This window comes from Acomys minous (assembly GCF_964271855.1).
Source record: "Acomys minous genome assembly, chromosome: 1".
In the NCBI taxonomy this organism is placed as follows: Eukaryota; Metazoa; Chordata; class Mammalia; order Rodentia; family Muridae; genus Acomys; species Acomys minous.
The window spans coordinates 108908193-108931477 of record NC_140483.1 but is presented as its reverse complement, the minus strand read 5'-3'; the positions used below and the strand labels follow the sequence as shown (position 1 = coordinate 108931477).

Sequence of the window (23285 nt, the reverse complement as noted above, 5' to 3'; positions counted from 1 at the left end):
AAGTTATTCCTTTAAAGTAAAATTTGTATTTCTTTAATTGTAAGTAGTAATCATGAACAAATTATTTTGTGAATTTATTTATGATGTCTATTACAACTTAAAACCTTTTTGCTGTTTCTGTTTGTCATCAAACTTTGATTTTTCTTTTTTTAATTTATTTTTATTTTATGTACATTGGCGTTTTGACTGCATGTATGTCTGTGTGAGGGTGTCAGATCCCCTGGTACAGGAGTTGCAGACAGTTGTGAGCTGCCATGTGGGTACTGGGGATTGAACCTGGGTCCTCTGGAAAAGCAGCCACTGCTCTGAACCACTGAGCCCTCTCTCCAGCCCAATTAACGTTGTTATTTAAAAACTATGAGTGTTAACATATTTTTCTAGTTTGCTTTACATTGCTGTGATAAATATCATGACCCAAAAGCACCTTGTGGGAGGAAAGAGTCTATTTCAGCCCTCATGTTACAGTTCATCACAGAGGGAAGTCAGGGCAGGAGCTCAAGGCAGAAACCTATGCCCAGGAACTGACAGCAGAACCAAAAAAGACCACTGGTCACTGGCTCTCCGTGGCTTGCTCAGCTATCTCCTTATACAGCCCAGGACCACCTGCCCATGGGTGACACAGACCACAGTGGCTGGGCCCTCCCACATCAAACATCCATCAAGAGATGCCAGACATGCCCACAGATCAATCTGATGGAGGCAGTTCCTCAGCTGTGGATCCTTTGTGCCAAGTGACAGTCACTTGTATAAAGTTGACAACTACCCAGCACACATATATACACTCTTTTTGTTGTTTGTTTTTCGGTTTTTTGAGATAGAGTTTCTCTGTGTAGCCTTGACTGTCCTGGACTCACCATATACACTCTTATAAACCATTCCCATAGTAAAGCAGTATTTTATCATTCGGAACTAACCTCAGTCTTTCTTCCATTTCTTTTTCTTTTTTTTTTTTTTTTTTTTTTTTTTGTCTTTTGAGACAGGGTTTCTCTGTGTAGCCTTGGCTGTCCTGGACTTGCTCTGTAGACCAGGCTGGCCTCGAACTCACAGCGATCCGCCTACCTCTGCCTCCCGAGTGCTGGGATTAAAGGCATGTGCCAGCACGCCCAGCTCCTTTCTTCCATTTCTTATTGCCATCAGATAACTTTCCTGTTGTACCCACCCTACCCCCACGGTGCCCCTTGAGACACCATTCTCTGAGTTCCATGCTGTCCTGGAACTCTCACTTTGTGTCAGACTTGCCTGCCTCTGCCTCCTCTGCTGGGCTTGCAGGTGTGCTTACCACTGCCCAGCTAATCTTCCATTCTTGAATGCCATAATAACAATTGTCCTCTTTTGAGTAAGGTCTGTCTTGCTCAATGTGTTCTAGAGATTGATTTGCTCATGTGAATCAGTAGCTTATTTTTGTTGATGAGTAGTGTCCCTTGAGTACACCACAGTGTTCTTACTCTTCTGTTCTGACTATTTTAGCCTTTTGGCAATAGGGGTCAGCACCAGGACTTGGTATGTACTAGACACACCCTCTGCCACTGAGCTACATGCCCATCCCTGCTGTAAACATCCTTGTATAACTTCTGTGAGATCTTTCATTTTATTGGATAAAGACCTGAAGTAGATTGCTGGAGCATCAGATAGATGCACATTTAATTCTATAACGAACTATCAAGCAGTTTAAAAAACTGGTTAGGCCATTTTACATTCCTGCCAACAATGTAGGGATTCTATTCGTCTCTGTCCTTACCAACATTGGTGTTGTCTGCCTTTTTTATATGAGCTTTTGTTGTAGAAGTGAAATATTAGCTTAGCACTCTTACTTGAATTCTCTAGTTTCTTTTGAGTTAAGCTGTTTTTCATGTGTTTATTTTCCACATGTATATCTTCTTAGGTGTTAACATTTTTCTCACCTTTTTTCCTTGTTTTTGCTTTTTTGTTTTTTGAGACAGGGTTTCTCTGTGCAGCCCTGGCTGTCCTGGAACTAGCTCTGTGGACCAGGCTGGCCTCGAACTCAGAGACCCACCTGCCTCTGCCTCCCAAGTGCTGGGATTAAAGGCATGAGCCACCACTACCCAGCTAAGAAATTATTTTAGAATTATCCCATTGTAAATTATTTTTCTAAGTCTCTGTACACTGTAAGTTGCCCAGAAAAATTATCAATTTTCATATATTTAGTGCTCAATAGACATTGGGCCAAATTAAATTTAAACATGTTAACATGTAATGACCTCTGAAAATCAGTTATCAAATATCATCAATGAATAATTTGTTTTCCCTAGGCTTTTGAATTTTAGCATGAATCTTGTCTCACGTGGTATACGTCATCCTGTCTCTACGGAAGTTTTTCCGACTGTGTCCAGAAATAAATATGGAACTGGAGCAGTGAGTGTTCAAGCTGGCAGTGCTTTGCTAGCTAAGGGCGGCATCTGCTTTATAGGAGACCTGACATCACATAAAAAAGATAAACTGGAACAGCTTCAGTCAGGTAGGCAAAGCTTTCTCCTGTTTAACGGTGTCTTACCAGTGTGAAGAGTCATTTAGCAGCTGAGATAGTACTGCATGGGGCTTAGGAGTTGAAAACTAGGCCAAATGTTAGTTCTCACTTCAATTTTAGAAATAAAATAAGAATTTAATTTGCAAATGCACTGTTTTAGCCTTTACCCTAGGTTCTAATACATGACTTTATTTTGGGCCAGATTGGTTTCCCTTTGTCTTATTGCATTCTCTAAGACTTTTTACACAATGTGGAAAATAGTTGTTCCAATCTTCAGGTTTCTCACCATTAAGTGTAATGCTGGCTGTGGGGTTTTTGTTGTTGTTTTCATTTTAAAGCCCACGATGAAAAGATTTCTTTCTATTCCTACTCCACCAAGATGTTTTATCATGAATCAGCATAAGATCTTGTCAGATATTCTTTCTTATACCAATTAATTTGATTATGTAATTTTTATAGCTTGCATTGGTTTTGCTTTGGGTTTTTGCTGTTTGGTTTTGAGTATGAATGTTTTGCCTGTGTGTGTGTCTATTCACCACTCCCGTGCCTGGTATTCCCACAAGCCAGAAGAGGGAGGGCACTGGCTCCCCTGGAACTGGATTTACAGATAGTTGTGAGCCACCATGTTGGTTCTGGGAAGCAAATCCAGGTGTTCTGAAAGGGCAGGCAGTGCTCTTAACCACTGAGCCATCCCTCTAGCTCCTCACTGATTAATTTTGAATACTGAACCATCAGAGCATACCTGCGATCCATTTAGTCAGAGGGAATAATTGTGTAGATGTTCTGGAAAGGCATAAAAGAGATGCCTACTTACATATTAGACAATGTCAGCGAATGACAGGTACAAGTGCAGCTTGATAAGTAAATGATTTCAGTGGTGGAACATTTGCTAGCTTACAGGCAGCTACACTCACCAAAATCACTTCCCCAACTCCTCTTTTATAGAGCTCTGAATTTAAAAGTGCCTCACATAGGACAGAAGCAGTCAGCCCCAGAAAGGAGGTTTGTCTTTGGGAGCACTTGTTCCTTGTCCTTCTCAGACATTTTGAAGGTTTTAGTAAACGCTGTCAGACCATGGAAAGGATGACTGTTTAACTGGAGTCTGACATTTACTGTTAGTATACAGAACAGCTAAGTAGCGGCCTGCTACAAAATAATATTTCTTTGACAAAGTATAATAGCTATTGTCTTGTTGCTGCAACAAAATATTAACAAGAGCAATGTGTAGAAGGGAAGGTTTGTTTTGGCTCATAGAATCAGGGTACAGTCCATTCTGTCAGTGAAGAAAGATGGCAGCTCAAGGCAGCACATCCATCACTTTGCATCAAGAAAGCAGAGAGGGGACTGGAGAGATGGCTCAGAGGTTAAGAGCACTGACTGCTCTTCTAGAGGTTCTGAGTTCAATTCCCAGCAACCACATGGTGGCTCACAACCATCTATATTGAGATCTGGTGCCCTCTTCTGGCCTGCAGGTGAACATGCAGTCAGAGTACTGTATACATAATAATAAATAAGTCTTCAAAAAAAAAAAGAAAAAAGAAAAGAAAAGAAAGAAAGAAAAGAAAAGAAAGCAGAGAGAAGCCAGGCATGGCTGAGCACACCTTTAATCCCAGCACTTGTGAGGCAGAGGCAGGTGGATCTCTGCGAGTTCTAGGCCAGCTTGGTCCACAAAGAGATTTCCAGGACAGCCAGGCTATACAGAGAAACTCTGTCTTGAAAAAGCACAACAAAATAAAAAAAGCTGTAAGAAAGCTCCTAATTAAAAGCTTCTCTTTATAAGAGTTGCCTTTATAAGAGTTGGTTATGATGTCTCTTCACAGCAATAGAGAGTGACTAAGACAAAGTGCATTCATAGTCTTGTACATCTATTACTACTGTACATTTCCAAAATACAAATACACTCCAAATACAAACTATATATTCATTAAATGCTAACTCTCTGTTCCTCCTTGACATTAGCTTCTAGTAATATTTATTTCATTTTCTGTCTTTATGAACTTTCCTACTAATAGACTTTCATTCCTTTTTTATGATTTATTTATTTATTGTGTATACAATGTTCTGCCTGCATGCCAGAGAGTGCACCAGATCTCATTATAGATGGTTGTGAGCTACCATGTGGTTACTGGGAATTGAACTGAGGACCTTTGGAAAAACAGCCTTAACCTCTGAGCCATCTCTCCAGTCGGAATTTCATTTTATGTTGACCGATATCTTGTTTCTACTTTCTGCTAATTGTGAACAATCTGCTATGGGTATTTGTCTTAGTTGTTTTTCTGTTGCTGTGATAAAACACCATACCAAGACAATTTATTTTTAAAGAATTTAACCTTTAATCTCAGCACTTGGGAGGCAGAGGCAGGTGGATCACTGTGAGTTTGAGGCTAGCCTGGTCTACAGAGTTCAGTACAGCCAAGGCTACACAGAGAAACCCTGTCTCGGAAAAACAACAACAAACAAACAACAACTTTTAATTTGGGGCTGATGGTTTCCGAGGCTAGAGTCCATGGCCATCGTGGGGAGGAGCATGGCAGCAGGAAGGCATTGGAGCAGTAGCTGAGAGCTCATGTCTGATCCACAAGCTCCAGGTAGAGGGGGAACAAAAGAACAAAGCCAAACCAACACTACATATATGCTTGAGTGGGTTGAGACACACCTAAGAGATTAATAAAGCACACCTCTGAGTATGTCTGGAAGTCATTCCAGAGAAGGAAGACCCACCCTGCATGGAGGTGGCCCTTCCCCTGGACCTAAGAACAGTGTTCTCTGTGTTTCTTCACTACCATGAGGTGAGCCGCTCTGTTCTGTCATGTCCTCCCTGCCAGGATGGGCTAGAACCCTCTAGAACCACAGCCAAATGAGCCTTCTCTTGAAGTAGCTTATATCAGGTACTGTTTCATAGTGACAGAAATCTAATGTGTGAATACAAAAGACGGTTAAATGAATTAAAAGATTAAAATCCATTTGGGAGTTAGAATCCTACGAATAAGATTAGATCCATAGATTAAAAATGTGAATAGGATATTTCTACTTATTGTTTGTTTGGGTTTTAAGTAGGAGAGGCTTTGATGACTTTGTTTTTGAGCATGCTGAATCGAAATACCTTTTTCCTCAGTCATAGACCATACTATCTTTGTCCCTGACTTTCCTTCATGAGTGGACTGCATTCTATCATTGTATGGCACATTCTTGAGTTGGGGATGTAGCTCAGTTGGTGTGTGTGTGTGTGTGTGTGTGTGTGTGTGTGTGTGTGTGTGTGTGTGTAGTGTGCACAAAGCTGTCCCAAGCACTGCATACACTATGCAAGGTGGGGTAAACCTATAATCCCAACACTTTGGGAGGTGGAAGGAAGATCAGAAGTTCCTAATTATCCTCAACTCTATGGGGAGTTTGAGGCCAGCCTGGGCTAATGAAAGCTGGACGGTGTGAAGTGTCCTAGTCCTCTGCCTGTCCCTACATGCCTAACCACAGTTCTAGCTTGTGCTCTAGACTGGTGATTCCCAAAAAATAACACATACAGACATTCAGACATCTTTCTTATCTTGTTCTTTTTATGGTAGTTGTTCTAATTTTAGCGGTATCTTTTAAAGCAATCAAATTCACTTGTCACTATCTGTTTTAGAATCTCATGATGATATTGGTTATTAATTTGTAGACATATAGGGTATCTACTAGAAAAACAAAATCTTTTAACTGCAAAAATATTTATTACAATTTACAGATTAGTTAATAGTTATATACAAATATAGTCTGAGCTATAAAATCTCCACTAGTTACATTTGAAATCACTGATCTGAAAAAGCCAACTCAGAAATCTCATCCCCAAATTCCACCTTCCTTAAATTATAAGAAATAAAATCTGATAGTTTTTATTTCAAGTTACAGATAAGGAGTTGCCACATTTCAGCACTCAGAAATGCGGATCCCCGCCTGCAGAGCCTCTTGCATGCTACACAGATTTTTATTTTTATTTTATTTTTTATTTTTGCTACACATATCTTTAAAGCACCATTGCAAGAACCTCCACACCCTGCCTTGCCTTTGGAAGGGTTCTTTCCTTAACATCTGGGACTGGGATGACAATAACAATAATCTTGTTTTTCTCCTTTGGTCAATTTGTGAATAACAAAATCTTAAAAGATTGACAATCAAAGCTATTCAGATGTGCAGCATCTTTAGGTAACACATGATCATGTCTTCTGATGCAGTTCTGGAGAGCAGAAGCATTTCAGTGTTCATCCCTGGAAAGAAGTTCGGGGATGATATCGATCAGCAAATGACTTTTCCAATTCAGTGCAGTTTTTGGTCTTTTGTTGATATGGATTCACCTTCAAGGAAAAATGTGCAGAAAACCAGTACTCTGATTGGTCAGATGGTAAGGGCTCTGTTTTATTGTTAGAATATAGTTTTGGAAGCTACCTGTAATCCTAGCACTTGAGACACGGAAGTCGGAGGATTAGAATTCAAGGTTATCCTCTGCTACGTAAGTTTGAGGCCATCCTGGGATACATGAAGCGCTTTCTTAACAAAAAAAAGAGAGAGAGAGAGAGAGAAGCGCTTTCTTTAAAAAAAGAAAGAAAAATACTTTTAAATGCTTCTCTCAGAACTGCTTTCACATTCCTCTCCCCTTCTCACCTCTTCCTTCTTACATTTCTTCCTCTTCTTTACCATATAACTAACTGTAGCTCATTATGTAGCCCAGACTGGCCTCAAAGTAGCCATCCTGCTGAGTGCTGAGAGCTGGCGTGCAGACATGACTATTGTATCCAGCAACATCTTCATGATGTGTTTGCATTTATATACTTTATCAGACATTACTACTGAATAGTGATCCAGTTGTTAATGTTTGTTTTTGTTTTGTCTACGTTACATCCCACCCCTAAATTTTCATTCATGCCAATCAGATGTCTAGTCAGTAGAAATTTGTTTGAAGAGTTGAGAAGTCGTATGTGTGTGTGAACATGAGAGTGCAAGTGTGTGTGTGTGTGTGTGTGTGTGTGTGTGTGTGTGTGTGTGTGTGTTCAGGTTGAGTCAGATGTCTTCAGTTGCAGTCCATCTTAGTTTTTGAGACAGAGTCTCTCCCTGGAACTCAGCAATTTAGCTAAACTGTCTAGCCTACAGGCTCCTGTCTCCACCTCCCCACAGTGAGATTACAGGCACCTGTTGTGGTATCAAGCCTTTCTTGCTTCCTACAGCAAGCATGTTACTGACTGGTACATCTGCTGAGCCCTGGAGGGCTTTACTAATAATAGATAAGTACTTAATAAGAACTTTCTTTAAAAATTACATTCCATCGCTGGGGGGGGGGGAGGGGCAGAGGGTGGTAGCATACGCCTTTAATCCCAAAACTTGGGAGGCAGAGGCAGTGGGATCTCTGTGAATTTGAGGCCAGCCTGGTATACAGAGAAAGTTCCAGGACAGCCAGGGCTATGTAGAGAGACACTGTCTTGAAAAACAAACACACACACACACACAAAAAACCCAAAATCCAAAACAAAAAACAACCAACAACAAAAAAGTTGCATCCCACAAGTTTCACATTGTTTCTAGAAATTAATCTAAACTATAGTTAATACTAGATGAGTTAAATACTATAATGATCAATTTGTACTTAACTCCTTCTAGTTAGTTAGCTCACTGTTTGCCCTACCTTTGTGTTTGATGTAGGATTGCAGTTTGATTCCAGCTAACCTTGCAGAGGCATTTGGATTGTTGATTAACTGCAATGAGTCATCTCCTTGCCACCCACTTCTTCCTACTGTGCAACATACTTTAAAGAAAGCTATGGATCCTGAGGGGCTGCTTTATTTAGCTTCTAAACAGTTCACAACCGAAGATTTTGAAAAGGTAGAGGTACAGCCGGGCATGTGGTGCACTCCTTTAATCCCAGCACTTGGGAGACAGAGGCAAGCGGATTGCCGTGAGTTCGAGGCCAGCCTGGTCTACAAAGTGAGTCCAGGACAGCCAGGGCTACACAGAGAAACCTTGTCTCAAAAATCTAAAAAGAAAAAAAAAGGGGGGGGTAGAGGTAGATAACATGCTTACCCAGAATGCCTACTTCATTGTTTCTCAATTACTTATTTATTTATCTTTACATTTGTTTGTTTATGTGGTGTGTGTGTGGGTATGTGTGCACAAGTGTACCTAGTGTGCACATAAAGGTAAAAGAATAACTTTGTAGAATGCAGTTCTACCCTTCTACCCTGTGGCTTGTTGTGATCAAACCCAGGTTATCACGCTTGGCAACAGGAGCCTTTACTCTTGAGTCACCTCACCATCCCAATTTCTTAATCTGTGTGTGTGTGTGTGTGTGTGTGTGTGTGTGTGTGTGTGTGTGTGTCTGTGTGTGTCTGTGTGTGTCTGTGTGTGTTGGTGTGGAGCTTCTGGGAAAAGTGTGACTTTATCCCATTGGAAGCACAGAAATCAGCCAGTAGTTCAGTTCTGGTGCATAGTGCACTTCTGCACTGTGAGAGGCTATTCTAGGTAAATTTCATGTTTGTTACAAGCAGATGGCAATGGCTTAAAATGCTCAGTGACTTGGAAATGGCCCACATATTTACTTAAGTTTGATGTAAAAGTTATGGAAACTTTACAAAATCAGCCAGCATACTTTGGAATTATAATGAGTCCATAATAAAATTAAATCTTTTAATTTTTTATATTTTTAACTTAGCTTCTGGCTTTTGCAAAGAATTTGAATGTGGAATTCAGCTTGGAGGCAGAAAGAATGATTCATGGCTATTATCTAGCGAGTCGCAGAGTCAGAACAGATTCTATACATGGATCAAAGCTGTCAGCATCTGCATTAAAATACTTGTAAGTATTCCACTCGGGACTGTAATGCCAAAATTGACTTTTAGATATGGCTTTAATCAACTTGGCTTTTGTAGTTGTTTATCTGTTTGATTTATGGCTGGTTACTTGTTTCAGAAGAATTTAAGATCACTTAATGACTTCCTTTGTTATATTTGTAAGTCATTTGTACCACTAATAATTCTTTTCCCTAAATTATTTTATTGGATCCTCGGTATGAGATATGCCTGAGAAAAGTGCAAAGACTTCAATGCGAATGACTGCTTTTTAATGTGGTTATTTTTATTCCAAGTATATTATACTTGGGCCTAAAGAACTTTCCTATTGAGTAACTTATTTAATATTCATATGTACATGTAATGTGTTTGGATCCAATCCACTTCCATTCCCTCCCCTCCAACTCCTCCATTCATCCTCCCCGATAGAGACCACACTACATTATTCCTTGCAGTCCTATTTTTCTTTTATGTATTTAGCGCAGTGTTAAGAATTGAACACAAGATTTCCATGTGCAAGGAAACACTCTACACTGAGCCATATCCAGCCCTGTTCCTTGTGCTGTACTTTATGCATCCTCCTAACACTGTCTATTACTACCATCTCCCCAGAGGTAATCACACTGTTAACAGTTTTGATGAGTATTTCCAGAAATTACCCGTTCAGACATCAGCATAGGCTGAAGATGCAGTTCAGTTGGTAGAATATGTGCATAGCATGCACAAGTTCCTCGGTTCAATCTCCAATCCTGCGCAGAGTGGGCACGGTGCACACCTACAGTCTCAGCCCTAAGAAAGTGGAGGCAGCAGGCAATGGTGGCACACCTTTAACCCAGCGCTTGGGAGGCAGAGACAGGCGGAGCTCTGAGTCAAAGTGAATTCCAGGACAGCCAGAGCTACACAGAGAAACTCTGTCTCAAAAACAAAAACAAAGTGGAGGCAGTAGTATCAAAAGTTCAAGGTCATCCTCAACTTTGTAGTGAGCTCAAGGCCAGATAAATAGAGATAAGGCAGTAGGTAGATAGATAGATGGACAGATAAGCATCAAATACTATCATATACATATTCATTTTTTTCATATGTGTACATGTATGGGTACATGCATGTGGAAGCCAGGGGCAGCCTAGGTGTCATTCTTCAGATACCATCAACCTTGGTTTTGAAACGGGATCTTTTCCTGGCCTGTAGCTCACCAAGTAGACTAAGCTGGCTGGCCAGGGATTCCCTGTTTGGAATTACCGTGTTTCTTGCACTATAAGACACACTTGACCATAAGGCGCACCCAGTTTTTAGAGCGGTAAAACAAGAAAAACAGTAAAACAAACAAACAAACAAACAAAAACCAGCAATCAGACCATAAGGCATCCATACCCTAATTTCTCCCACACTTTGGGGAGTGGGGTGGGGATGCATCTTATAGTCCAAAAAATATGGTAGTCATGTACCACCAGACACAGCTTTTTACATTGGTTCTGGAAACTGAATGCAGGTATTTGTGTTTATACAGCAAACACTTTACCCACTGAACTGTCTCCCTAGGCATGTATATGTGCACATATTTGTGATTGTGTAAATGTGTGTATGTTGGGGGGGGCAAGAAGGCCAGTAGTTGAAGTCAGGTAGAAACACTGTACCTGGAGCTCTTACTGGACCTGACTAGGTGTGGAGCAGGCTCCAGGCATGCTCCTTTCCCCTTCCTTAGCACTGCCATGCAGGCTCCCACAGCTGCACCGGGTTTTTTATGTAAGTCCTGGGGACTGAACTTAGGTCCTCATGCTGTGGAACAAGCACTGTACCATTGCTGAGTGAGCTATCTCTTCAGCCCATTTAAGTGTTATATTCATAAGTCAGTATGTACAAATATATTTTATATTGATAGTAAATACAGCCCATTTAAGTGTTATATTCATAAGTCAGTATGTACAAATGTATTTTATATTGATAATAAATACATTGTTTTCCCAAATGGAATGATATACACACAGAGCAGAGAAAGCATTATAGAGTACTATTTTAAAAGCCACATCAGTGTCACTGTGCTGTGATCTATTACATTATGATGTGACTCTATCATAGGTTATAGTCCCTCATTTAGAGGCTATTATTCCATTTGATCAAGAGTAAAATAACCCAATAAACAACAAATGGGATCTCTTGTTATAACTGCAATACAAAGTAAAACAGATGAGTGTAGAAAGCACTAAAGTATAGGTCTACAAGAGATAGGTATATTTAATTACTTCCCTTAACTATATGATTATTTAAGTAAAGCTGAAAATCCAAAAGGTAAGCCAAAGTAAAAAGTAATTCCTTAAGAAACAATTTCAAATGCTAATCAAAACTATGTAATAAAGCCATAATTAGAATACTTAGAAAAAACTATATTGTATCAAAAATCGAAAAATCTACTATTTGATGTTGTCTTTTGTCTGTGGTAAAAGATTTTCTGTACTTAAATTTATATAACCTCATGTTACATTATATTGACTCCCAGGCCAAGCAGAGTTAATTTTAATATAATCGTACCTTATCATAGTATATGGACACATACTGAGTGGATATGGGGTTTATGGACAAGCAAGATAAAAGAACATTTACTACCTAGAAGAATCATTATTCAGTTTTCTGCTCTTCTATAGAATATTCATTTCTCCTTTTATGAAGGCTCCACACATATTTTCCGGATTTTGAATGAGAGCTATGGTTACAATAATTGAATATGTTATGAGCCACGTTGAGAGACCTTCACAGATTTGATTTTTTTGTTGTTATTGTTTTTGTTTTGTTTTGTTTTTCAAGACAGGGTTTCCCTGTGTAGCCTTGGTTGTCCTGGACTCACTTTGTACTTTGTAGACCAGACTGGCCTCAAACTCAGAGCTCTGCTTGCCTTTGCTTCCTGGAGTGCTGGAATTACAGGCATGTGCCACTGCGCCCTGCTTGAATTATGATCTTCATCTAGCAAGAAAAAGATTAATAGGGCAAATGTAAAGTCTCCAAATATGCTCCCAAGCTTCCTAGTCCAAGTGTGAATGTAAGAAGAGTGCTGCCCCTTAATATGAGAGAGATGCACGAGAGGTCATTTTGAGATTTAGACTGTATTATCCTATTAAAGAACATTAAGAGCAAGAAAATGATAACTCTACTTCCACTCTGACAGTCAAATCTCTCTCTCTCTCTCACACACACACACACAGTACTATATTGTAAAAGTTAATCATATCTGATCATAAGGAAAACAGCTAGAGTATTGAGGAAAGGACACCTTTAGTCCCATAACTCAGAAGGCAGAAGCAAGAGGATCTCTGTGAATTCAATGCCAACCTGGTAGCAAGTTTCAAGATAGCCAGGGCTACCTAGAAAAAACTTGTTTCAACAAAACAAAAAATTATGTTGCTGTCTGAATGCCCTTCCAGAGGTCTTGAGTTCAATTCCCAGCAACCACATGGTGGCTCACAACCATCTATAATGTAATCTGATGCCCTCTTCTGGCCCGCAGGTGTACATGCACATAGAGCACTGTATACATACATAGTAATAAGCCAACCCTAGCGTGGTGGCGCATGCCTTTAATCCCAGCACTCAGGAGGCAGAGGCAGGCTGATCGCTGTTGAGTTCTGAGGCTAGCCTGGTGTACAGAGTGAGTCCAGGATAGCCGAGGCTAACATGGAGATTCCATGGAGACTTTATAGATAGACGAGGAGCTGATGAAAGAACCGAGGATCTGTATATCCATATATCTTATATTGCTATAAGAGATGTTTAGTTAGGTTTGTTTCCCCTCCTGTATATTTATTGGAGCAGAACTTGGGGTAGGGTATGTGGAAAACAAAAGATGCGGCTCGTTAGCACATGGCTCATGTCTTGCTTGTTCCTGTGTAAATATGTATTTCTTGTAATATCAACATGTCTCTGTTAACTTCTTTCTTTTAGAGTTTCTTTATCTGAAGCTCATGCTCGGCTGAACTTAAGGAGTAAAGTACTCAAAGAAGACGTACTCATTGCAGCCTTACTGTTTGAATTATCTCTCACATTGAAATATGGTAATTCACATTAGTAATGACCCCTAAGTAATCTTAGCTTATTAAATTATTACATGCATTTTAAATACTCCAAATTAATTAATCTTGGGGGCTGGAGAGATGGCCCAGTAGTTAAGAGGACTGGCTGCTCTCAGAGGACCAGGGTTCAATTCCCAGCAATGCAGCTCACAGCTGTCTGTAACTCAGTTCCAGAGGATCTGGCACCCTCACAGCCATCTATGCAGGCAAAACACCAAAGCTCATAAAAGGATAATTAATCTTATTGTTATTGGGTATGGGTATGTCTTATTTCAATTTGAATATTTACTGTTTTTCTCATCATGTAGCCCAGGCTGGCTATTAATTCAAAATTGTACCACCTCAGCACTGGAATTCTAGCTGTGTGACATATCTGTTAATAAACACCCTAATTATGCACATTGCTGTTTGGAGTTTTGGTGAGAGTTAAGCCTCATCACTGGGGACCATGCTCACCCTTGACTTGCTACCCTCTACCGAGCCCTCTGAAAAAGAAGCAAGTGGTCTTCTTTGTTTTTTGGGGACAGGGTTTCTCTGTGTAGCCTTGGCTGTACTGTACTTGCTTTGTAGACCAGGCTGGCCTCAAACTCAGAGATCTGCTTGCCTTTGCCCCCAGCAAATTTGATTTTATGTGCATTTGTCTGAAGAGTGTCAGAGCCACTGGATCTAGAGTTATAGACAGCTGTGCGCTGCTGTGCTGGGAAGTGAATGTGTTCTCTGAAGAACAGCCAGTGCTCTTAACCACTGAAACATCTATCCAGCCCTGTGGCAATCATCCTTAACCAGGTCTGTGGATGCTTCAAACCCCAGGGACATGTAGATCATTATCTACAAATTCCTGTGTGTCCTTTCCAAAGGAGACAGATTGTAAATTGTATTAAAGTAGGTTATGGAGACTAATGATTACTAGAAAAGGTTGTTATCCTGAATTAAACACTGCTTCCAACAAATACTAAACAGTTGTCTCATTTTACCTAAGGCCAAATTTTGTCAGACACATTATTGTATAGACCATGAAGAAATGTGTTACCAGCAAATCCATGGTACTGGTGCTCACTTTTAATCCCAGGGCATTGGAGATGGAGACAGGTGGATCTTTAAGTTTGAGGCCAGCCTGGTCTACAAACTTAGCTGTAGGACAGCCAAGGCTATACAAGGAAAAAGACATGTGCTGCCAATTTTATATGTTAAGGCATGTGAGAGGGGACTGGTCTTGTAGAGGGACCTACAACCTGGTTGGGTAATACACATAACATTTTATATTTAAAATATATTTAAGAGTCAGGTGTGATCCCCACATTTAATCACAGCACTCAGAGGTAGAGGCAAGCCAGCCAGGGCTATAGAGTAAGGGCTGCCTCAAGGACCAAAAATAAAACTTACTCAGCAGTTCAGAACTTTTAAACCTTTTATTACTTTTGTTGAAATGTATTTCCAGTTTTAATTTTTAAGTCTCACACTGCATTTTGTTCATTCAGGGGCCACTGCGTTTTGTGTTGCTCCCAATGCATTATTTCCATTTGAACTATACAATGAAGAATATTTAGAGCAAAGAGATCTCTACCTGACTCAGTGCCAACAGCAGCTCCAACAGTTTATTGCCACGTGTGGACCTGGGACAGCTATCTTTGCTAGTGAGGAATAAGCAATTTAAGGAATGAATTCCTCTTCATGTCTCTGTAAGCCTTGGTTTAATGCATGAGTGATTTGGGAGTAATGCTTCAGATGTGTGTTGTCTCAAGGTTATTAGAATGCCAATAAGACTGCAAAATGTGGCCCCTTAATTACATATATACAGATAACCCAAACATCTAAAAAACAACTTTGTATTTAGTTACCAAGGAGTGCTGGGTGGTGGTGGCACACGCCTTTAATCCCAGCACTTGAGAGCCAGAAGCAGGCAAATCTGAGTTCAAGGCCAACCTGGTCTACAAAGCAAGTCCAGGACAGTCAAGGCTACAGAGAAACCCTGTCTCAAAAAAAACCAAACTAAACCCCAAAACTTCCCGGTTATCCCATTATCAACGATACACATAGAAGCTTCATTTACCAAATTAATGAGTTCAAATGACTGCAACTTAAATGACCAAGTGTCTAAAGTGAGGCCTTTTTATGTATTACCGTGTATATAATGGGTCTTCTGTGGCAATCTTACATGCATCTCCTGCTATGCACAAAAGTGACTCCAAAGACAACTATTTTACTCCCGGGGCCACATCGCCTTCCTGCCTCCAATTAGCTGGTATTACAGTCACACAGTACCTGACTTTTGCTATTTTTATGTACTAGCTTGGAACAGCAAGTTAACAATAGTACATATAAATTAAGGCTGACTTTTGTCTTTTCATATGTGGAAAGTCTAGGACTCTGAAGTGAAGCAAAACAATTCTTACGAACAAAACAAACCACCACACATTACCTCTAGAAAATCTAACATTAGGAATTTTTTTCCTGAGGCTCAAACCCACAGCTTTGTGCCAATTAAGCAACCACTTCCCCCACCCTTACCAAGGTGTCTCAATGCCCCAAGTCACCAGACTGTTGCTGTGTTTTTATGCTGCTTACTAAACCTAGGGACTCAAGTGATTAAAAGTTTAGCCAAGTCTTTGATCAAAGAGGAAATCTAATTTTAGTGTTGTCAAGTGATCCTGGAAAGATCATCTAGTTACTTTATCTACAGTGTACTGCTAGCTTCTTCTACTAGCCATCAGGACTGCATGTGTTGACATAAAGTAAATGAAATCTACAGCTCGTGAAAGGTGAGAACTTTATTTCACTATGAGAATGACATTTTAAACAAATAGTGCCCGCAGCAATTAAAATTAACTTGTATATTTCTTCATAACTTAGTTGTTTATTAATACCAAATAAAATAGTTAATTTTCAGTCAGTTGCTTCTGCTCACGGTTCTTGACAATTCTTCATTTTATGTGTGCTGCACCTTCCCAAAAGAAAAAGAGACAGTCAGAAACTCACCGAATCATTTTTCTTCCATCTCACAAACTAAGCCCAGGTATCCATCCTAATGCTCTTCAAAAGAATGCCAAGTAAACAGACATTCAAAGGCAGTTTCAAAGGAATTAGCTCCAGTCCTTGAGTCTTATCAAATACTGCTCAATCACAAGATGTGACTGCCGGAGCAAACTTACCCCAAACAATGAAGTTTTAAAATATCACAGCTTCTGAAGTTGAACATTCACCTGCAGCCACCTACATGCTGGATAGAAAAGCACTCATTTAAACCTCATCACATTTTAGTAGTTTGCATAATCTATACACTGCTGGCATCTCAGTCTTAAGATTATTTCTTCAAGGAAACCCTCAGCTGGGTAAACGGCAAAAACTTAAGTCATCATGTGCCAGCTATTAAACCCATGTCAAGAAAGATCCTGTGTTAAAACACAAAGGAAAGAGGAACACACAATTTGTACCTTATTGCTGGCAACCATAGTCCTGGTGGGTTGTTTCAATCACTTTCCATGACAAGTTTTTGGAAAACATTTGTTCAAGTACCTTCAAAAGAGATAGGTTTTAAAGTCCAGCACAGTGGTGCACACCTGTGAAGCCAGCACTCAAAAAAAATCAAAATCAAAACCAGAGACAGGCTTTTGTTGCACCTAAAAATTAGATATGGCCATGAGCTCTCATTTGCACTTCCATGTTTTAGCACCATGTGAAAGTCTGCTGGTGAGTTTTACCTCAGCTTGACACAAGCCAGTCACTGGAGAGAGCCTCAATTGTCTCTGTAAGATTGGAAAAACCTCTAGTGCATTTCCTTAGTTACTGATTGGCGGCTGATGAGCCCTTGTGGGTGGTGCATCCCCTGGGCTCAAAGTCCTGGATTCTATAAGAAGCAAGAACTTAAAGCTAGTAAGCACCACCCCTCCATGGGTTCTGCATCTGCTCCTAACTCCAGACTTCTAAAGTCCTGTCCCATCATTTATCAATCACAGACAGAAACAATTTTATTCACACCCTTCAATGCGGCAATGCTAAGACACAATTCCCTGGGTTCATTGGTCTCAGGGCTTACAATGTAAAGTTAGATAGACGCATAACTACAATTGTGCAGACCATCACAGGCACATTCCAACAGTAAAGGGCCAGGGCCACACATCACGTCCTACAGAACTCAAGAGAATAAATCATTGAACCTGTTACTGGAGAAGACTTATGAAGACCTACAAAATTCGACCGAGAAACTTTGATCACTTTCATGTCTTGAAATACCTGAGTTACCAAATGCACGGTGGCTTTTCTTGGGGACACAACCCCCACCCCCTACACCCGCCACGACGCAGGCCCGGTGAAAGCTGTAGTCAGTAGAGGCCGCTTCTCCCCACGCTTCCAAGTGTCCTGAGGCGCAGGCCTTTTAACTAAGGGCTCCCTTTAGATCTACAGATTATTTAGAAGCCAGAGCGAGCAGGAACGCGGCCCTCCGCGCACAGCAGGCCACGGGGCACACCGTACCGGGCAAGGGCCCGGTGCCGCTGGCAAGGAGCCACGCTCCGCACCCACAGGGTAGACAGACCGCGGGACTCGCACCTGTTAGAGCCGGAGGGCAGGCCGGGTTCCGCCGCCCCGGGCCTCCGCCGCCCGCCATGCAGTACGCTCCAGGGCTCTGCGCCGAAAGGAAGTGGCTAAGCTTGCTGCAACCCTAAGGCCCTTCTTAGGCCCCGCCTCTTCCGGTCCCTTATTTACCCAGTCTGTGTCGCGTCCTCCCCCGCAGCCCCCCTTCCCCGGTCTGCGGGGCGGAGGGAGCAGGCTGTGGGAGTTAGGGGAATACTTCGACTAGAGCTTTTTAATTGACTTTGCAAGTGACGAATAATGCCTTAAAACAGGACAGGCTCCCAGTCCTGGTACGTATGTTTGTTCCCTCTTCTAAATCCTCACCTACTTCAGTGTTTGAAAACAGGTTGCAAGCTGGGTGCTGTGGTGCACACCTGTAATACCAGAACTCTGTGAGTTCGATGCCAGCCTGGTCTACAAAATGAGTCCAAGGCTACACAGAGAAACCTTGTCTCAGGAAAGAAAAAAGAAAAAAGAAAAGAAAAAAAAGAAAAAAAACAAAAACAAAAAAACACGGGCTGGAGAGATGGATCAGTGGTTAAGAGCGCCGCCTGAACTTCCAAAAGTCCTGAGTCCGATTCCCAGCAACTACATGGTGGTTTACAACCATGTGTAATGTGATCTGATGCCCTCTTCAGGCCTACAGGTGTACAGTGTATACTGTACAGGACAGTGTATAGATAATAATACATAAATAAATCTTTATAAACAACAACAAAATGGTTGTATTAGCACTTCCATTTATTTATTTTTTAAGATTTATTTTATTTTATGTGCATGAGTATTTGGCCTGCATGTGTGTATGTGCATTGCCTGTGAGGCAGTCTGGTAGTGGCAGAATTCAGAAGAGGGCTTCAGATCCCCTGGAGCTGGAGTTACAGCCAGTTGTGAGCCAATCTACTATGTGGGTGCTGGGATCCTCTAGAAGAGCAGCCAGTGTTCTTAACTGCTAAGCCATCTCCAACCCACAACCCACAGCAGTTCCATTAGAGTTAGTGTTCTGGATAGCATGCACACATGTGCGCCCTTAAACTTGAACAGAGAGAGAGAGAGAGAGAGAGAGAGAGAGAGAGAGAGAGATGAGAGAGAGAGAGAAATTGGTTGTTAGAGAAAAAGTTGGGGGACTGGAGAGATGGCTCAGTGGTTAAGAGCACTGTCTGCTCTTCCAGAGGTCCTGAGTTCAATTCCTAGAAACCACATGGTGGCTCACAACCATCTAGAATGTGATATGATGCCGTTTTCTGGCCTGCGGGTGTACATGCAGGCAGAACACTGTATATATAATAAATAAATCTTTAAAAAAAAAAAGCTGTTTTGGTTTTTAGAGAGAGAGAGACAGGGATTCCCTGTGTAGCCTTGGCTGTCCAGGAATCACTTTGTAGACCAGGCTAGCCTCAAATTCACAGAGCTCCTCCTGCCTCTGCCTCCCCAAGTGCTGGGATTACAGGCCTGTGCCATGAGGCCCAGCTAAAATTTGTCTTAAGGAGGCATAGAGTAGGAGGGTTACTGTTGCTGAACCTGATGGTTGTGATGAAACACAGAGACCAAAAGCAAGTCGGGGAGGGAAAGGGCTTATTTGACTTTCATCACTGTCCATCACTGAAGGAAGTCAAGACAGGAACTCAGGCAAGGCAGAAAACAACGCCCAGGCCATGGAGGAGGGGTGCTGCTTACTGGCTTATCTCATGCCTTCTTGGCTTGCTTGCTTAGAGAACCATGGCCCAGGGGTCTCTCCACCTACAATAAGCTGTGCCCTCCCCCATCAGTCATCACTAATTAAGAAAATACCCTACAGACTTGCATAGAGCCTGACCTACAGAAGCAGCTTTTCAGCTTAGGGTCCCTCCTCTCAGATGACCCTAGTTTAATGTCACCTTGACATCAAACTAGCCACCACCTTTACCTTGTTAATGAATATGTTATGCTTTGCTAGCTTTGAATTTTTTTTTTTTATTGAGGGTGCATTACGTGTGTGCTCACATGGAGGCCAGAGAACAGCTATACGGACTTGGTTCTTTCATTCCATCTTTATTATGTATTCTTGGGTGAGAACTCAGGACAGCCCAGCAAACATCTTTATCTGCTAAGCCATCTTATAGGCTGGACTTTCATATTTTATCCATCTTGTTTATCTCAATCAGTATTCTTCAGTCCTAGCTACAGAACATTAGGCTTGGTGGGGCGGCGGGTTGGAGGGGGAGGGGGGGAAGGGGGGAGAAGGGGGGGTTGTTTATGATCTTGTCTGAAAGAAAAACATGCAAAAGGAAAATCAAATTATTAAATTGGTAAAGCCAGGCCAAAACTAGAGTCATCTGGCAAGAGGGAGCTTGGCCTAGGAATTGCCTCTATCAGATTAGCTGTAGGCATGTCTGTGGAGCATTTTCTTGATTAGTGACTGATATGGGAGAACTCAGCCTGCTGGCGACGGGGCCACCTATGAGCAGGTGGTCCTGGATTGTATAAGAAAGCGAGCTGGGCGCGCTAAGGAGAGCAAGGCAGGAAGTGGCATTCAGTTACCATTTCTGCTTCGGCTCCTTCCTTGAATTCCTGTGTTGACTTCCTTCATGGATGAGCTATGAGGTAGAGTTACAAGCCAAAACCAACCCTTTTCGCTCTAATTTGGTTTTGGCCTTTGTTTTAAACACAGTAACAGAGAAGTGAACTTGGCCACTATGCACTGGAGCTGTGGACACGGGGATTCCCTGGAGCTCAGTGGCTAGCCAGTCATAGGAAGCCTCAGCTGTAAAAACAGGATTCCTGAGAGATTACAGCTGACTTTGCCAGTCATAGGAAGCCTCAGTTGTAAAAACAGGATTTCTGCGAGATTACAGCTGACTTTGCTAAACAGCTATTGGTCAGCCACACCTAGAGAAGTTTCGCTGAGAGAGCCTGTCTCCCAAGATAATCTGTCCTGCTGGAGCAACTGTTCCAGGAAGGAAAGACCATCGCAGTCTTCACTTACTCTCCGCTGTACTGTCTGACCATCACTATTTCAAACAGGCAGCTTCATCTATGGAGGTCAGACTCTGGTCTCTAGCCTTCTCTCTCTTTACTCTGTGCTCTGAAACCCAACAGTTAGTCTAGCCTAATCTGAGTTCCGGGTTCAATAATAATCTGTCTCAAAAAAAAAAATGTGGCGAGTGGTTGAGGACTATATCTGAGGTCTGTTTCCTGCCTCCACACACAAGAAATAAGGTTGGGAGTGGTTGAGGGAAATACCTGATATTGACCACTGGCCTCTGCGTAGGTGCATGCAGGAACATGTACACACACACACACACACACACACACACACACACACACACACAAGACTGCATTAGATCATAGACCCCAGCCCACCACTCACTGAGGAACAGTGTGACCTTGAATTACAATTTTTTAAAAGATTTATTACTTATACAGTATTCTACCCATACATGTGCCTGCCCACCACAAGAAGGCACCAGATCTCATTACAGACGGTTGTGAGCCACCATGTGGTTGCTGGGAATTGAACTCAGGACCTTTGGAAAAACAGCCGGTGCTCTTAACCTCTTAGCCATCTCTTGAATTACAATTTTACTCTCTTATCTAGTGCCTTCTGCCTCTGTGAGTCCTAGGATAGACCACATAGTGTGGAGGCCCCAGTCCTCCAGACATTTGTAAGAGAGAAATTACCTTTGTCATTCTTGAACTGAAAGCTGTCTTTTCAGGACCCCATTTCTTTCCTCTATAGTATTGCTGATATGACCCTCTTAAGAAATTTCTTTTGAAGGGTAATTGTCTCAGCACCCTTCTACTAGACCTAAAAAAATCCTCTAAAAATCTAACACTGAAAAAAAAATGGTACAGACCCAAGCAGAGGAGTTTAGAATCTTTGTCTTGGGCCCCAAATGCAAGCTATTTCTTCTCATTTTCTTGGAAATCCTCCAACAACTTAATGTGCAACATGTTTTGTTTTTTTTTTAGATTTATTATCTATACAATGTTCTGCCTACATGTACACCTGCACACCAGAAGAGGGCACCAGATCTCATCATTGATGGTTGTGAGCCACCATGTGGTTGCTGGGACTTGAACTCAGCAAGAGCAGACAGTGCTCTTAATGTCTGAGCCATCTCTCCAGCCCACAACATGTATCTTGCCGCGGGCAGCTGAGGTGGGGTGTAGAAGGAGGGGGACTTTGAAGCTGAGCTGGTTGAAGCTAAGGCACAGATTAGGCAAGTTCTAGGGCCACTTAGTTCTGGGCCTTGTGAGAAAGTACTAGAGACTGCCGTGGAAGTTTTGGTTTATATGTAAACATGTTTTTGTTTTAATCCCAGGTGTGGGATTTGGGGGGGGGGGGGCTGCTCCAGTTTGTCCACAGCTGATAATTGCCTAATGAGAGGGTGAGTGATGTTTGTCAGCTGTGAACTGCCTGGTATGGGGTCTGAGTCTTTGCCGGTTGGAATAAATGCCAGACCCGGGCTCGGGGTCGGGCGGCAGGATGTTCCAAGAGAGAAGAAGGCTGTTAGTGGTCCCTATTGTGGCTCCTGGTTGCTGTTGATGCCGTGTGATGGGAAGAAGTTGGAGATATCCGGAAATGAAGATTGGACTTCAATCTACTAGGACCCTAAACAGCAGGAAGCAGCTAAGGAAAACTATGCCCCCTCTTTTCACCTACCTTTCTCTCCTATCTGGTGTTGGGCTGTTGGAAGGGATTGGGGAGGGGTAGGAAGAAAGAGACTTAAGGAACCCAAAATGAAGATAGATTTTAAAGAGACAAACATGAACACACGTTCTCCTCTACCCTAGGTCCTGCGGGACGGCTCCTGATTCGCTCATAGCTTTCTGTCCCTCCTCCGTGCATGCGCCTCCAGGCCTCTGATTAGGCTCTATGCCAAAGCTGGTTTTTGTTTTTGTTTGTTTTGTTTTCTGTGACAGTGTCTCTCTGTGTAGCTCTGGCTGTGCTGGAACTTGTTCTGTAGACCAGACTAGCCTCAAAAACTCAGAAATCCTGCCAGGTACAGGCACATGCCTATAATCCCAGCACTTGGGGGAGGCAGAGGCAGGTTCAAAGCCAGCCTGGTCTACAAAGCGAGTCCAGAACAGCCAAGGCTACACAGCGAAACTCTGTTTTGAAAAACCAAAAAACCAGCCGGGTGTGGTGGTGCACACCTTTAGTCCCAGCACTTGGGAGGCAGAGGCAGGCGGATCGCTGTGAGTTCGAGGCCAGCCTGGTCTACAAAGTGAGTCTAGGACAGCTAAGGCTACACAGAGAAACCCTGTCTTGAAAAACCAACCAAACAACAAAACAACAAAACAAAAAAACAAAACGAAACAAACCAACAACAAAAACCTAACTCAGAAATCTACCTGTCTCTGCCTCCCCTGTGCTGGGTGGTG

At 42.0% G+C, this 23285-nt stretch overlaps 1 protein-coding gene and 1 long non-coding RNA gene across 4 annotated transcripts in view; one reads left to right on the top strand and one right to left on the bottom strand.

Annotated features, from left to right (window-relative positions):
- MCMDC2 (minichromosome maintenance domain containing 2) overlaps positions 1-16215 on the top strand; it is a 32735-nt gene extending 16520 nt beyond the window's left edge. For all 3 annotated transcript variants that reach the window (XM_084767795.1, XM_084767796.1, XM_084767797.1), the window contains 6 exons: positions 2271-2476; positions 6694-6860; positions 8153-8332; positions 9159-9301; positions 13225-13334; positions 14831-16215. In XM_084767795.1, coding sequence (XP_084623921.1) covers positions 2271-2476; positions 6694-6860; positions 8153-8332; positions 9159-9301; positions 13225-13334; positions 14831-14997 — 973 coding nt within the window. In that variant the 3' untranslated portion in view covers positions 14998-16215. The remainder of the gene's footprint in view (positions 1-2270; positions 2477-6693; positions 6861-8152; positions 8333-9158; positions 9302-13224; positions 13335-14830) is intronic.
- On the bottom strand, positions 16103-18036 carry LOC311589538. Its single transcript, XR_014776574.1, has 4 exons — positions 17898-18036; positions 16784-16865; positions 16502-16569; positions 16103-16293 (listed from the first exon to the last, which is right to left on the bottom strand). It is a non-coding gene; the product is annotated as an uncharacterized lncRNA (long non-coding RNA).
- Positions 18037-23285: the final 5249 nt, after the last annotated feature.